Source organism: Macrobrachium nipponense, chromosome 46 (assembly GCF_015104395.2).
Source record: "Macrobrachium nipponense isolate FS-2020 chromosome 46, ASM1510439v2, whole genome shotgun sequence".
NCBI lineage: Eukaryota > Metazoa > Arthropoda > Malacostraca > Decapoda > Palaemonidae > Macrobrachium > Macrobrachium nipponense.
This window is the reverse complement of record NC_061106.1, coordinates 37,227,754-37,245,845: the sequence shown is the minus strand read 5'-3', so window position 1 is coordinate 37,245,845 and position 18,092 is coordinate 37,227,754. Positions and strand designations below refer to the sequence as shown.

Below are 18,092 nucleotides of genomic sequence, written 5' to 3'. Positions count from 1 at the left end.
ACGAGAGAGAGAGAGAGAGAGAGAGAGAGAGAGAGAGAGAGAGAGAGAGAGAGATTTGAAGGAGTCCGGTCTTAATGTGCCGACCAACAGCCTTAGTCTCCTTGTTAATTTTTAAGCACGGCTGAACTTTAGCAGTTGATGAACATCGACCTGATTAACGTTAATCAAGAGCAGCGACTTGATTATGGGCGACCTTTGAAGTCGGCGAATTACCAGTAGACAAATCTAGCTTCTTTTCTCTCTCTCTCTCTCTCTCTCTCTCTCTCTCTCTCTCCACCTGATTCGAGACAACTGGATATCATTAACTCTCGAAAAAGTCAATGACACAAATGGTTAAATACAGAACAGCAACTACGTCAGCACGTTTCTCTTGAAAAAAAAAAAATGCATCATGAAAATCATAATTGTTTTGACTGCCTTACTGTACTTCCATGTAGGAAGTTAGAGACACATAATAGATATATCCATGTAGGAAGTTAGAGACACATAATAGAGATATGTAGTTTATATAATACCGCTACTTCCACGTGGAAATGTTGTTTTGTACTGACTACCCCTTGTGAGTACATGCTCTTTATGTAAACAAGCTTTTATTAGACCACCTTCTCTTTTATACCTCAAATGTCCTGATACCGCTAAAATCTCTACGCCAAAAGAAACAGGGGCGGCTGGAAAGAAATCGAAGGGGGACACTACCCACGTCTGCATTTCCTTGTTGTCGATTGAATAATGACTTATGCAGGGCCGTTCTCAGTGAGCAATAACGTCCGACCGCAAGCACAAACATTTTTATAGAGGAAAATAATTTTGCGCGAAGGCAACGCACGCAAGCTTACGCACGTACGCACGAACCTGAGGAACACTCAGACTGAAATTCAAGGACACGTGCACAGACATATTTAAGGAAATAATCCGCAAGAGCTCACTTAGTACACGCAGGGAGTCCGCACTTCCAGGTACACTTACCTGAGCGAGCGGCTAACGCCCGAGCGTCCTCGGAATAGCGCGCAGAGGCCTGAAGCACCTCCAGCAGAGCGTGCGGCTGACGACCACGACGACTCCACTGAGACACAAGTGCTGTGAAGGAGTGATTGGTGTTTACGGAAAACTAGCAGCAAAGCAACAATACCTGTTGACGGTGCAGTGGTGTTTAGTGATCATAATTTTCTGTTTTTCTTCTTCTCATTATTATTGTTCTTTTTAAGTCATAAATCAGAACGAATTTTCGTGTAATCTTGTGTTTGCAACTCATATAATTAAAGTCGATCAGCCATTCCGATTGGGTTTTTGTGTTGTACTGCAAGCTTATATAAATTCAGGCAGCGCTGAAACAAAACTCAGAAACCATTTTGCAAATTCTCTGAGCTAAAAGGTTTCCAAGACTAGCCCGCTCTAGTCGCAACGCCGCCAACGCCAAGCGGTGTAAGTCGAGGATCGCCAATGTTAAGTGAACTAAAATTCAGAAGATGGAATAATACCCACGAAGAAAACACAAAAAACGTCGAACGAACGCTGCCGAATCTCGTCATCCCCCGGCGGCTCAAGAGGCGCCTCGATGATAGTTCCGTCTGATCCTGCAAGGAACTGTTTGGGCCTTCCTTACAGCAACACATATGAGGCCAGATTTAAAGTAATATATTTACTGTTTTTTTTTTACGGTTAATATTTAAAAAAAAAATCATAATTCCATCTATACTTCATTACTTCATTTGCTACACCTGTACTCAGTGCAGCCTGTTTTTACAGGAAAATCCTAATTATAATTTTTCTATGCCTTACAATAGATTTAACGATATTGTGATACATGCATTTATTCACACCGTGACAGATGCATCGCTATGTTTTATTTTATTTTCATTTATATTTGAATCCAAAAAAATGAATAAGCTGCAACCCGACTGTCAGACAGAATTAGACAACAAATGTAAATAAAACAAACAGAAATAACGGGAAGTATAAAATAATTTAATTTTTCCAAATCGAAATACACTTAAAGTAAATCAGATAGAAGAATATAAGCCTTGTTTCCGAGGATTAATCAATCCAAGTCTATTCCCAAAGAAAATCATTTTTCTTAGAACACATTAATCCTCTCATCAAAGAGATTTAAGTGTACTTACATCTCAATTGTCAACCAAATAACTATACTAATATGCATGAAGGACACATGTTCCGATTATCATTAATTTATCTTTATATTAAAAACATGCGTTTCTGGGTTCACATATTAAGCCAAATTAGTTCAAAATTACACAAAATATATTTTCATTTCAACTTACACAAAGATATTTTCTTATATTGCCTTGGATGTTTACAGATCTTTGTACATGGTGCGTTATTAATAAAGTAATGATTCACTGGAGCCACGTGGACAGAAAGTTGTACTGAAGTAATACAAATGAAATAATTACTGAATGACTGATTTTTATCATAAGATTTTAACACAGAGAGAGAGAGAGAGGGAGAGAGAGAGAGAGAGAGGGAGAGAGAGAGAGAGAGAGAGAGAGAGAACCTTCATGGCGGCACAGGTGAGAGAGGGCAATCAGCAGACATTACTTCAACAGGTGTGCACACTGTTAGATTGCCACGTGACATCAGGGCACATTCGTAGTGACCACAACAGCAGCTTTCATATAATTTCTTTCTCTTTTCCCTCGCCTCATTTCCCAGTGTGCGTGGACGGTGTTGTTGGTGACACCTGCGGTCATGGAGCCATCACAGTACAAGCAATACAAATTTCAGGCGTTAGAGTGATATTCAGTACCACTCCCAGGCAAGGGCATGCGAGAAAAGTTTGAACAGAAAGCTAGAGATATCTGAACAGCCCTTCAAGCAAACAGATATTTAAAAAGAGACACGTGCGGAAAAGTGTCGACAGAAAATGGAGGATTCTGAACGAAGAATAAGAAATACACAAGCGACAATATTTTAATCGTAGCCAGAAGCCATTAAGAAAAACTTTCTTTCAGTATAATAAAAACATGACGTTTACAAAAAATAGGAACAAGTTACTGTACACTTTATTTGCAGGCCATAAATACTCCTGCACAAATATTTGGGGACGAATGAATATTGATGTACGAATAATGAAAACCAAACCAGCGCCAACTAATAACGGAATACTGAGCAAACTAATAATTTGCGGAGGCGAAATGACGGATTAAAGATAAACAAATTACTTGAATTTCCAGAGACTAAAATCACGGAATGCAGACCGATTCAATACGTGATTTAGCGCAATATTAACGAGATGATTACTCTGTCTCTATTTGATTTTCAATTACGGGATTTATTCGCGGACCAAAATCTGCTGGGGCCAGATTCTGGCCAGTTCAGTGGATGATTTCATTTTTGGTCGAAACTGCAGCTGATTTTTAACTCCCAGTTTTGACACAACCACTCGGTCCCTTTATTACGGCCAAGTACTGAACTCCTGGTTACCATCAAATACATGTAGCAGAACTTTCTGAAAGAGGGTGCGGCGTTCTTGATCAAGTGGGGCTTTCGATTCCACGCTCATCGAAATTCTGCATAACAATTTCCCTAAAAGGAGTGAACGTTATTTTTTGTAGTCTTTGTGGTCCGCCATGACAGAGCCTGGCTAGTCAAAATAATTGCCTTCCTTCTTATCATTGCCATGTTATCGCAAGGCTTCTCCAGACTTGCTCAAACTCATATATAGGTTATTATTACGCTCTCTATTCTACAATTTGCTCTCAGTTTGTGCTCCCTGAAGATGCTAACATAGATTCTCTCACATTATAAATGAAGGGTTTTTTCATTCTTTATTAAGAGTAACTCCACCATGCTGTACCTTATGTGTTCCTAGGCCCCGTGATCTTACTCTACTGGGCAGTGTCGTTGTTTGCCTCTGTTTTCACTGAAAAAAAAATTGATTTACTGAAGTGGAGGATAAATTCACAGGAAATCCTATTCTAAGAGAACTATATCCTCAATACTGACATTTAAGACTACATCCTAACCCTAAAGAAAGACCATAAACAGGTTTATCTCCAAAGTTCTTTTACAAAAATCGATAAACAGATAAGAGAAACCTACGGATATATTACAATGATTTACAGACTGGCTGCTAACGATGCTTGCATAAACGTAAGTCTACCTAACAATCCATACCTTCAAATCTCTCGTCTCTCCTCTACATCCACCAGACTGATAAGCCCCAAAGATCGAAGGAGCGGGCCTCCCTGCCGCCGAGGTCATGCGATTAGAACATTCAAAACTCTACGATGCTCTGCATGATGTGAATTTGCACAGGTGTGCAGTCTCTCGTGTCTGCCAGCAAAAAGCGCCCTCATGTACAGACAGCGTGCAGGTGTATGACGCATGAGCTAATTAGGTCAGAGGTTGGCAGCTCCTAAATAATTCAACACGAGGTTAAGAACCATCGAAGGGAAGACGAGAGCGAAGCATGGTCGGCATTACATGGGAAAAATGTCCGAACTAAACACATGCAAAACAAAAATTTTTTACTTACACACACACACACACACACACACACACACACACACACACATATATATATATATATATATATATAGATATATATATATATATATATACATACATGCGCGCGCACACAATTTACGTATGTATATGAAGTGGGGAAAAATTGGAAACTGTTTCTGATATCGTTTGTAAAATAAATTCCTTAATACGATTCCTTATGAATGTAAAATCTCTGAAGTAACGGTAACTTTTCTTTTGTGGGAGGGACAGCGAGGCTGGCTGCTTTCGTTAGAGAATGTTCTTGTTCTTTGGCTCCTTCACCGGATATAGTTTAGTCCAGAAAATAAACCCATCGCTTATGCTGATGGTGCTACTTTAATTGCTACCATTCCTTACCCAAGACGGTTATTTCAATGTTGGTAGTTCCAGTACTTGAGAGACCTTGAGTAGATTTTGAATATTGATACAAATTCTATCAATGAGCTGTTAAGGGGGTCAACTGCTGTCAATGGTAATTAAACTGAAGCCCCCCCCCGCCCCGGCCTCCCCCCCCCCCCACCCCCCCCCCAAAAATATAGAATTTGACAAGGATTTTACATTCAAAGTGGTTAAATCGAGGAGCAATGACTTTTTCCTCTGGTTATACGCCGACGGTAATGTTTTTATTATTTTTTTTTTACTTATTTTTACCTATACTTTTTTCTTTTTATCGGCACAGGTGTCCACAACAGACTAGCTTTTATGATCTCTATACAGGCTCCTTGTTATAACTCTTTTACCAATGTTCAAGCAGAGATCGATGACATCGCTGTAATAATACGTGATTCATCATTTACACGAAACTTTACTGAAAAAGTCACTTAAACTCAACACTTTCGTCGCCATTCCTTCAAAAAATAGTCGTCGTATGAAAGCTTCTTTTTTCAGCTGTTCCCATTTATTTTAGCAGGCAAGATGACTATGTTAAAATGCTCTTTCAAATAATCCCATTTCGCTAATTGAACGGGAACGCTTCAAGACTACTGACAAACCGCTTTCACAGGTGAAGATTTCATCTATGTTGCTTATCTTTTATTTATTTATTTTGTTTTTTTAACTATCTCTTTTCAAAATTTTATATAATATGTTTGCTTCATTTTCCTTCTCCCAACAGCATCATATCATACAATAGTTATACAGTTGGTCGATTTCAACGGCAATCGACATAAGCAGACGACAGAATTAACTGTGATAAGGGATACTGAAAAACGGGAGCTAATGAATGATAATAGTGGAAATGAAGATAATGATGATCAAAATTTCCTAGTGGAGAATGTTCATTCACACTGTATTCTCACAGCATACATAAATTGTATATATACATATATATATATATATATATATATATATATATATATATATATATATATATATATATATATATATATATATACACACATTTATATAAATCTTCCACTTAAACAAACTAGTTCGGTAAAAATATATAACATATGACCGGTCGTTTTTTCAGAGTATCATATAATGGCTAATGCCATGTATGGGACTCTTATCATCCTCGGACTTTCGTAAATGATGCCAGTATCCAAAGCGAGCGCCCCCTGTAAGAAGATTCCGTGCCAGTGGCCTCTGCACAGAAGCTTAGAGGACGCAGCCGTCTCGGAATCCTTTGACAAAGGATTCGGCATACAGGATACTCGATCGTGGGTGAAGAAGGAAGAGACCAGACTACTTTTTATTTACATTTATTTCAAGTCTTACCATTTTTTCTTAGTATTCGGTGCGGATTAAAGAAGTGTTTGTATAACAGATATATAGCAGATTAACATCAGAGAGAGAGAGAGAGAGAGAGAGAGAGAGAGAGAGAGAGAGAGACTGACTGCGTGTGTGTGCGTGTTGTGTGTGTGGCCTAAGAGACAATAGGATAAATGAGGCAAAGTTCCCAACATCCTTGAGCTGCATCACCTTGGTGGTTGTGTTGAGGTGATGGACAGCCACTCGTGCGAATCTCCTCCCTCTGTACCCCCTTCGGTCTCCCCCCCCCCCCTCTTTCTATCCTTTAAAAAACACGGCCCCTCTCCCCCCTTACTCTCTCTCTCTCTCTCTCTCTTTCTCTCTCTCATTCTTTCATGTCATCGTCTACGCCCTCTCCTGTCCTCCACTCCTCACTTGTATCTTGACATTGTCTACCACTCCTCCCTGACTTACCGTCACTGCATTTCCTCCTCCTCCTCCTCCTCCTCCTCCTCCTCCTCCTCCTCCTCCTCCTCCTCCTCTTTGTTCCTTATTTTCATGTTTATTTCCTTCTCGCTAATCAGTCCCGTCCCTTTCTCTGAAGCTTTCATATACCATAATGATGATCAATTCATGGAATTCTTTCCAAATATTTCTTTCCTAGTTAGATTTCCTCATTTCATCGTTATATTTTCTCAGCGGTTAGCATATTTTCATTACTTTTCTCTATAAATATTCAACAGGTATAAATATTCAAACAACATGAATGATTACACTTAGACTATTTATCTAATTAATGTCGGAGATTTTCCTCAGTACCGTCTGTCCTACTGTGAACTATTTTGGCAACTTACGCATTAGATCAGTGATCGTTTCAAAACACTTTACGTCACTTTTAAGAAAAATTTCAGCATCAGGTTTATTAGACTCTTTCAAAGAAATGGACGCTGATAACGCTTATTAGCATATATTATCCTTTTACAACACTATACTGCTGCGTGCACAAAAATTGTTAAGAGCAAACATCATCACAGAAATATTATCATCATTACTACTTCTACACTTATCGATTTCTCGTCGTCTTGCGAATAACATTTATTATTAATATCATTCAGTCACTCACAACTGTTTCTTTCAATAAATTATATCAAGTTTCAGAAAATGAGGCAGAACTGAAGAAATTCACATAATTTGAATTTTTGTGCAATACAAATAACTGTTTTGTATATATATATATATATATATATATATATATATAATATATATATATATATCTATATATATATATATATATATATATATATATATATATATATATATATATATATATATATACACATATATACCAAGCAAGTCACTAAATAATGGTACAGTAAACTTCCATACGAACCGTATTATTGACTTTTCCCGTGGAATTTTAGGGAAATTTTTGCAACTAATTTTTAGAACACATGTTTTCAACAACCGAACGTCAAATTCAGACGACTTCTGTACCAAGTGAACGCGGTTTAAAAATACCTTCCAAGTAGAAAAAAACAAAGGAAAATATGGAGACTCACACATGATCATGACTTACGAGACCATGGAAGTATGTCACTAGTGAGTGGTAAATACCCAACCAGACCTTGAATTACGACCTTGACTTAAACTGGATAGTAGCGGGTTTCCTTCATTATTCGCTGGTTGATGCGGGTAATGAACACTTACGGTGCATTCCATACACGGCTTAAACCTGCTGTCATAATGCAATATCCAGACCAGTTGCAATGTATTTGTTGGAACATTTCCAAGGAGATAGTTAATCAGGATTAACCAAGAGCTATTTACCAAAGTATTCATCTGTCAGAAGTCTTTTTGTCTGTCATTCCTATCAGTAAAAAAATGTGTGTGTATACGCAAGCATGTATGTACGTATGTATGTATGTATGTATGTATGTATGTATGTGTATATATATATATATATATATATATATATATATATATATATATATATATAATTTGACAATGGGGAGAGAGAGAGAGAGAGAGAGAGAGAGAGAGAGAGAGAGAGAGAGAGAGATAGGTGATGGATGGAGGAGAGTTGAAGAAAGTGGGAGAGGAGAGGAGAAGGGTGGTGAGAAGGGAGTGTCTGGAGAGAGACAGACCTAACCTTGCAGCAGGTAATGTGTCGTTCTCACACCTTCTTAGTCATCTGTTTCCGCTTCCCATAACGTCTGTCTTTGTCTATTCGCCGATCAAGAACAACAGACCCGTAAAGTGATCTATTTATACAAAAACGCTTTTGTACTTCGTTGGTTTGATTGCTCGCCTAAGAGAATAGCCTGGTAAGGAGTAAGAAGTAGAAAGAAGAGAGAAATATGAGAGTGCTAAAATATAGTACATGCGCAAACAATTATCATTATCATAGTCAAGACATTTCTGGCAGAATGTGACGAATAAAAAGGAATCACAATCAATTCAGACTTCTCTAATAAAATGATCAGAATAATCATGAAATAGGAAAAATATTGTTTTAAATTCCTCGCGTTAATTAAATAATAATAATAATAATGACTTATTTTTATATTCAATGAATAACCATACAAACAATAAGATCTGCATTCCATCGACACTGTCAAAATAAACTAATCAAATGTATCGGACAGATTTGCATTCAATGGAAAATATCTATAAAATCAAAAATACAATAAAATAAAATGCAAAGTAAAAATAAGGAAGCCAGTTCGGAAACAGTTTAGTATTTTAGCCCCGGCAAGAATCCCAGGAATGCTCCTGCGAGAGAATTTGTTTTTTGTTCCGAAATTATCGCACCGCAAAATTATTTCTCGCTGTCATAACTGTGTGATTCTTAGGTGATTTTTCTCTGAATGACCGTAATTGGTGATTTTTCTCTTCCGGTAGCCACACCTAATGTCATGGAAGAGTCCGCAATCAGATGGCTCGGCTACGGTAATCTTATCTGAAACAATCGGGATGATAAATAACGCTGGAGGAAGTCAATGACGGGGTAACTAAACATGCATCCTCCAAGATTACTCACTTCGCTCTCCGAGATGCCTGTAATTCTGCAACCGTCGTTATATCAAGGCGACCTTTAACGTTAAAGAAACATTACCGTCTGTGTAAAACAAACTAAGTATTTCCTTTTGCGCGGGAACGCATTATCGTGCTTCGCAAAAGTTTTTTTCCCCCCGGTTGTTTTAATTTGCGCATGCTCGTTCCCATATTACTTTTCCATTTGATAGTTGTTCGGTCGCATCTGCTCCTCGTTAATAGAATCTCTCTCTCTCTCTCTCTCTCTCTCTCTCTCTCTCTCTCTCTCTCTCATGCCATCCCCTTTCGCTGCACTTTCCCCTAATTTCATCTCGCAATTTTTCTGTAATTTCCCCTATCCGCACTCGGCCCCTTGCTTTCCCTGTAGCTCTTTTTTTTTAACATTGCCTCCCCTTTCCGCATACACCCCTAGGGAGAGAGAGAGAGAGAGAGAGAGAGAGAGAGAGAGAGAGAGAGAGAGAGAGAGAGAGAGAGATTTTGCTTCGGAGCAATGAAAGTCTTCTGACCATACCTTATGTGTGTGCCTCATAAATGGCAAAATGTATGAAGTCAAGCAATGGAATTTAAGTTGTCATTAAACTGTTGACAGTTTATGTTTCTGTCAAACTTGACAATATTGCAGTAACCGTCGCTGCGTCAGCATGTTTTTGTCACAATTTAGCTCTACTTTGACGAGCGAAGTAAAATTATTCAGCGCCCGAGTCATCTCCGTGGATCGTGATCTTTCAAGTATGCTTCGTTGCAGAAGGCTAAATCTAACAGTTCACCACACCACCTTTCCTTCAATGAAAATCGTTATGCGATTTTATGCCTATCTCATATACTATGTCCACTAATCATGAAATAGAAATCTTCTTACGTTTTTCATATTCCTGTTTTTTAAAGACATGCCAAATTGACACACGACCACACAAGTTACCAGAGTAGATAAATTTAAACTCTAAATGCTGATTTACTGTTGTGTGCAACGTCTTCCTCGGATATTAAGACAGCAGAAATCCCCCAACAAGTAACTGAACGCTTCGGCATAAGAAACAGACGGCTTATATTTAAAACATCCTGAATATCAGAGTTTCCTTGGGAGAACGTAGATGTCCGACAGAACGAGACAGGCAGACTTACCAAAATTTACAAGCATGTTGTGACATTTTGAAGGAAAGACAGTCAGGTGGAGAAACAAAAGACGGTAGAAATGGTACTGGCCATCAACATTTAAAAGACAAAAGTTTTCAGCGCAACGAAAACCAATCACTTTCTTGTCACATATTCTCTCATCGGTTACCTTCCACGAATTGCACTGTTTAGAGCACAGAGCATATTCCTTATATGTATGTATTTTTTGCCGTCTTACTCGTTAGTTTGGTCTGCATTTTCCAGTAATATTACAAAGCGTCCCCTCTGAAGCTTTAGTGTATGATGTAAATTATTCGCGCGCAATATGAATGACTTAAATCCCATGAACCTGACATTCGTATTTATTGGCGATTTCCCCAGAGGGTCGTAGCCTCTTAGTCGTCTTGGTGAATTTTGCCGCTCAGTGAAGGAAGGGCCATGCAACGAAACGGAAGACAAAGGTTTTAATAAAAATATAATCAAAATTTGTAACATTGACGATGGCATTGAAACAACATCAATGATATCTACCATATCATTATCGTTACAACAGGATGAGTGCATAATATGAAACGTATAAGCGTTTCTTGATTTTACAACCGGCCAAAGGACTAATGGATGTCATTTTAGTCTGAGAGTCTGGTTGGCCGGGAAACTGGCTGGCTGGATGGCTGATGTGGATGGGTTATGGCGAGATAGCTGGGAGTTGGGGGAGGCCTGGGGGGCCTTGGGTTGGTTGAGGGGGGGGGGGGGGGGTGAGGTAGGTGGTGGGTGGTTTCCAGAGGAGGTGGATTGGGAGGCGGAGAGAGATTTATGACCAATTAAAACCAGTTAAATTAATTAAGACACTGCGTCTTTTTTTCCTTCATTTTTTTTTACCCTAGGGGAATAGGGCAATTTTTACCATTAATTCGGACCAAGGCACTTTTTATTTTTTTGATTAAACTAGAGTTAATTATTATTAGTTAGCAAGACCGTGACATTATCTAACGCTTTCAACGGCATACACTTGAGAAGTAGAAAACGAATGATATTACGACAACTTTCATTATATCTAAAAATGCATACTATATACATCAATTCTAAATGACTGCATGTGTGTTCGAAGTATACATAAATATTTCCTATTAGATAATTCACGAAAATCTGAACAAACCCGATCTTGAGATATGTTAGAAAGCACTGACAAGCAATATACTAAATAAAAGCAAATGATAATATCGAATCTCCCTCCTAAAATAATAATTTTTTTCATGAATTCTTTTAGCTATAAAATCACATAAAGACTCCTCCAGAACTCGAGGAAGTTGTCAAAACAATACATTACCATAGCAGACCCTGCTAAGAAGAGAGGGATCTACAAATACATGATCACGCAAAAAGAAGAACAAACAAAAGTGAACGATATATATATATATATATATATATATATATATATATATATACACATACACACTACATATATGCAATGTATTTATATTTATATGTATATATATATGGTTCTTTTCCCCCCCTCCCTTTTTTGTTTCTAATCATGAACAAGCGAAGGTTAACTCTTGCAAGGGAGAAACTGGATAAACGAGGCCTTACGGTGCATGGACAGAAACTAATGGACAATGCATGGAACCCCGAAGACTAAAAGGGGAAGAATAAACGAAAAGAATAAAGAGTGGAGAATAAATACACAGGCACAGAGACAAGACAAACTGAAACATTTCCTAGTTAGGATGTGTATTAATGCATGTAAACATGCTCTCCAGCAACTATTTCTGCTTGCTATTTGCATGTATGTGCACAGGTATTTCATGTGTTATTCGTAATGTGCAAGGAAGCGCACAAAAAGCAAACAAAACAATAAAATGTAGAAAGAGGGAGAGAGATGTAAAGGTACTGCAAGAGGAGAGAGAGAGAGAGAGAGAGAGAGAGAGAGAGAGAGAGAGAGAGAGAGAGAGAGAGATATTGGGACTCATGGTCATCTGTCCCTGCTTCGCAATTTTAATGGGTTTTAGATAGGATGAGTATAATAGAAGTCTGGTTGAAATTAATGGACACCTGGTGTTTGTTTCATGCAGTGCTTCTGAACACTGCATTGTTATTTTCTGTGCGCGCGTTTGAGCACACTGCGAGGTTATATACGCTTACCCTATTTATTTGTTCTTGTTTGTCAGTGCAATTACACAAAGAACATGCGCGCTTAAATAACAGTATATGTTCGTGTACAAGCACATATATACTTCCTCCAGTATTAACCGTCTCCCCTAATCGAGGTTGGCTCCAGGGAGAGAAATACGCAAAGTTCACTGCCACATTCATTCTTTAACAGACAAATCATGGATGAATCCCGCGCGCAGAAAACTTACACAATGCTAGTCACGTCACAGTGCACGAACATCCTAAATAGTGTCATGCATCTCTATCTTGCCAGCAAACAATTTTCAAAACACCTCAAAAAAAACTCTGCTTCTACCTATCTCTGCATTCCTTACTCTTTCAGTTCTTCTCACATCACATATATATTGTTCAAACATTTCACCTCGCCAGTTCTTAATTTCATTTCTTAATTGCTTTCAACTTCATAAATAAATAAATAAATAAATATATATATATATATATATATATATATATATATATATATAGATATTATGTATATAATATATATATATATATATATATATATATATATATATATGTACATATATTTCCCTATACAATCTCCATGGCAAGCCTCTGCACTCCCTGCATTAAATGTTATGCGTCCGTAGATCCCTTGCAAAGCATTTCAACACATGCCATACCGACTGCAACACAAGTGCACAGACGATCACATTTGTCAGTTTTCTCCTTCAGTATTCCTGATGCAGCATATCAGCAGTTTTCCCTGATTCGGTCGGAATTTTAGTTTCCCTTATGTGTTCTGTGTTCTTGCGAACCGCGGCTCTGTTTAAACTGCGTCACAATTTCCCTCTTGTTTATGGTAAGTTATTTGTAAATGCCACAGTTCTAACAGAAGCAAACTGAAAATCATTTCCTTTTGCCGTCTAGAATTTTGGATTGGGGACGCGATATTTAACGACATTTTGTGTTTAGAATTTTGTATGTTAAAAATGGAGATAATTTTTGCTCTTGAAAGAGAACGCTTTCATTTAAGGTTAAGAAGTGTCTTTTTTATATTTACTGTCCTCAATAGTTTGTAAGTTTGTCTGTCATAAAACAATAACGCTCAGCTTTATATTCGGTTTATTAATCATAAAATACCGTTAAATGTTACGAAAAAATCTTAGTTCTTTGTATCTGAACCCAACTGATTCTCTGTAAGCTAACAATACATCATGGCTGCTGTTAAGTTTTCATTATATGCTCACATACATCACTGTACAGAAACAAGTGGTGTGACACCTTCCACCTCATGAGGCCAACGATACACATTTACTCCCGTTTTCATCCACATGGCAATGTATATTGTTACTGCCTTATTACCGATTTTATTAACATAATCTCTTCGCTTACGTCTTCTGAGACGATTAAGGGCCATTCCGCAGTTTTTTTAACCATTTATATACAATATCGTGTAAAAAAAATTACAGGTACAAACTGAATATTTTGTTGATCCTTTGCATATATAGACTCATATTTCATACATATATAAATAAACAGAAAGTAAACATCTCACCAGCTAAGTTCAATGCGCTGCATAAAAAATAATATATATATATATATATATATATATATATATATATATATATATATACTGTATATATATATAGTATGTGTATATATATATATATGTATATATATATATATATATATATGTATATGTATATATATACATATATGTGATATATATATTTACGAATACTAAGAACTCAAGCTAAGCGACATTAAAAAATGTAGTTTAGTTCGGACATCTTTTATGGCTGACTAAAAGACAAGGTAATGTCATAAATGAAATATCTGAATAAAAAGAAAAGTCAACGCAAAAGCAGCTTTAAATTTCCTGCGTACGAATACATAAATATGAACTAAACCTAAACAACAAAACTGATATTACAACCTTTACGACACAGACAGACTAGTAGCAGGCAATCAGTTTCGTTACTTGCAAAAGCACGAAAATGGCTTGTTAGTTCAGGTGAACTGAGCGCTGAAGAAAGAAAAAGGGACAGTCTTCGCCTTGATACCCCAAACTCTCAAACACTCACACCTAGGGACTGAACATGTTGAACAACAACGTCAAGCTATTTTGTACTCCCTCAGGGAAGGTTGGTTAGAAATCAAGGTTGCAGTAGAGGCGGTGTTACAGTCCTAAATATAAGATCAATGATTGGTTATTCACAGTTCCCTACAGAGGAAAATTAATATGATGGAACACAGCTGCCATACATGATAGAGGAAATGATTTCATCAATCATGATTACTTATTCAAACCTGAGAATGGATATCGACATTCCTACCTGCTTTGTAAAGACATTTTATACAGATATATATATATATATATATATAGATATATATATATATAATATATATATTTATATATATATATATATATATATATATTTATATATATATATATATATATATATATATAGATATATATATTATATACATACATACACACACACACACGCACACATATATATATATAGATTTCTATATAAATATATATATAATATATATTATTATATATATTATTATATATATATATATATATATATATATACCGGATTTACGTGTAATTCTTTGCACATTTTTGTCGTTGGCCAATTTGCATTTCCTCTATGTCATATTAAAGTGTGTTAATATCTATGACTATTTCTCTGACTAGTATCTTGGCTTGAATTCATCCCTCGAAACTGAAGATAAATGGTCTTATATTATCCGGTATCTACTAATCTATCAAAATGGAAACAGATTGAACACACAGAAAAAATAATCTATGAAATAACTCTAATTTCCATGAGAATGGCAACTAGTCACATTCAGGGAATGGAATCCTAAAAGTAATTAACTGCTCTTTTCTGGCTTTGCAAACTGATCAAAATGAACTTCGGAATCGTAACTCAAAAATTGCGAATTACCAGCCGATGGATTAAGAAAATTCCAAGTAATATCTTAGCTTGGAAGTGGCAGCAAATTCCATAGAATTCAGAACCAGAAAAATCTCTTTAAAATACTATCTCCTTCAGTCACGAAGAACCCTTACCAAGTACTATAGCTTAATGTTTATCTCATGTCGCTGTCATAGTCGACACTTGAGAGAGAGAGAGAGAGAGAGAGAGAGAGAGAGAGAGAGAGAGAGAGAGAGAGAGAGAGAGAAATTCACTCGTTCGTTCTTCTCTTGTCAACTATTGGTTAGAAAACAAAGGCGTCCAGTCCTTGCCGATTCTATCTTTACTAATTCATAGCGTATAAGTTAACAGTTAAATAAACGTCCATTTGTCGTGTCGGTGTATGGAATAACTTCCGGAGTAAAGGGTTTTAATGCATTTCGGATGTAATGAATTAACGAGAAAGGATTTTTCTTGGTAGCAGTGGCTCTCTCTCTCTCTCTCTCTCTCTCTCTCTCTCTCTCTCTCTCTCTCTCCTCTCTCCTTTTTCTTCTTCTTCTTCTTCTGAACTTGTTCACCGTTTTCATTTTGGCTTGTAACCCCAGAACGCAAGTCCATCAATCAATTAGGATCAATTTTCCCTCCAAGGAAATCTGCTCTCTCTCTCTCTCTCTCTCTCTCTCTCTCTCTCTCTCTCTCTCTCTCTCTCTCCATATAAACCGCCTTGGTCTCTTTTCATTTCTATTCATAAATTTAGGAATTTGGGTTTTAGACCTAAGTCTAGGCACCGGGATCCACAGGATCAATCAACACCTCCGTACACTTATAGCAAAGGGAATCAGGTATTTGCAACTATTTCATAGAGATTGGGGCTGTATCATCTAAGGGGCATTTTGACAAGAGTCACAAAAGTATTCATGTTTTCTAGCAATTATGAAAATGGATCGCTTTCGGCGTAGGTTAATAATGTATAAGAATGCACGTTATATTTTTTATAATAATAATTAAACCTAAAAGTTATGACTTAAACTACATCAGGCGAAATTGCTGCATCCTTTTTCTTTCAAGCCTTCATCCCAAACAGAAAATACATGAATTATATCTTTGTAACAAAACTGATATATTGTTATGGTTTCCGTGTTTTTATCTTTTTTGTAAAACAGCACAGAACAATGACACTTCTAATCGCTCCAGATCGACATTCGACGTTCTTCTGTTTTGAAACACGCTACCTACATATCCCCGTAACGTCACGCAATGATCTTCACAGAACATTTAACATTTTTGTTCCTCACCTTCCGATATTCCTAATTGGAATTCTAATTCTGAAACTAAGCCCTACATGGAAAAGAGTGAATACATCGCAAGTAATTCCTGAGGCCATGAAAAAATTAAGAGCAAGGAAGGGATAATCCCCGCCAATTGGAATTATTTTTCCCCCTTACCCCATGACAATGTCCTTGTAAACCCAGGAAGGTACTGAAAAATTTCTTGGAAAATTTCTGGCAAAGCACCTCAGATATCCCCTCACGAAGTTTTTAACCCATATGCAACCTTTTCGTCAAACCTATCAAATTCAACATTTGATTACGAGATATATAATCCGGATATCACAAGGGACTGGGCGTATACTGCGCAATCACAATGATAAAAAATAAAACTGAAATAATGGAATTTCCCTATACATGTAAAAAATATGAGTTCGTAGTTTTCATCAACCACTTTTAAATCTTTATAGCTATGTAAATACAGCCATTTAGAAGAAGAAGAAGAAGAAGAAGAAGGAGAGAGAGAGAGAGAGAGAGAGAGAGAGAGAGAGAGAGAGAGAGAGAGAGAGAGAGAGAGAGAGAGAGAGGAAAAATTTGTCCACAGACTTCGGAGATCCTTAGGTTAGGCAGTCATTTTAGACGGCTCTTGGTGCTGAGTAAGCAAAAAGTGAGGCATGATGGCACCCATCCTTAGAATCAAAGAGAACCTCCTGGTCTGACTGTCTCAATCTCTCCACGCCATGGACCGCGAATTAAGGGATTCCCTTGGGTTTCTCAGCTGAAAGACCCTACTGAGCTCTCTCTCTCTCTCTCTCTCTCTCTTCTCTCTCTCTCTCTCTCTCCCCAAGTGGGAGATATTGTGTATATCACGATTTTCCAAGCAATCTCCTGCCCTGTTGGCTTGAATTATAAATGAAGATAATAATAACAACATCAGGACAGTAACAACAAATAAAAATATTAGATCATTCCTATAGATAGTGAGTGGCTGTTGTGCCTTAGTAAAAGAAGGACCAAATTTAATGAAATACAGAGACTGGCATGAGGAAACAAAACCACCCAACAGTAATGCATAACCGGTGGAGTATACGATTTCTGACAAACGAAAATAAGCAAGGAATCGAATAATGCTTAATGTATATACGACCAGCTAGTCGAGTAAGATCTTTTTAAGCATGAATAAACTTTCAATCCTCGAAGCTGTAGATGGCCAGTAACAATTCATCTATGCTGTCTTGCCTAACTTGGCTGGACGCGTCCGGCACGTACGGAATCATCGGGGCACGCATACGCACGCCTATACGTTCGTAACCCGCCGACTTACAAAGCTCGTACAAGCGAAATCTATTTCAGATACTTTATCTCTAGTTATAATGTTCACTATCATTGTCGAAAATAACTACGTGCACAGTCG

At 37.3% G+C, this 18,092-nt stretch overlaps 1 protein-coding gene across 1 annotated transcript in view; it reads left to right on the top strand.

Moving 5' to 3' along the window:
* Window positions 1-393: 393 nt before the first annotated feature.
* Window positions 394-18,092, top strand: part of LOC135214918 (protein piccolo-like) — a 70,654-nt gene continuing 52,955 nt past the window's right edge. Inside the window, 1 exon segment of the mRNA XM_064249390.1 lies at window positions 394-1,630. Within this exon segment, the coding sequence (XP_064105460.1) occupies window positions 1,556-1,630 (75 nt within the window). The 5' untranslated portion in view covers window positions 394-1,555.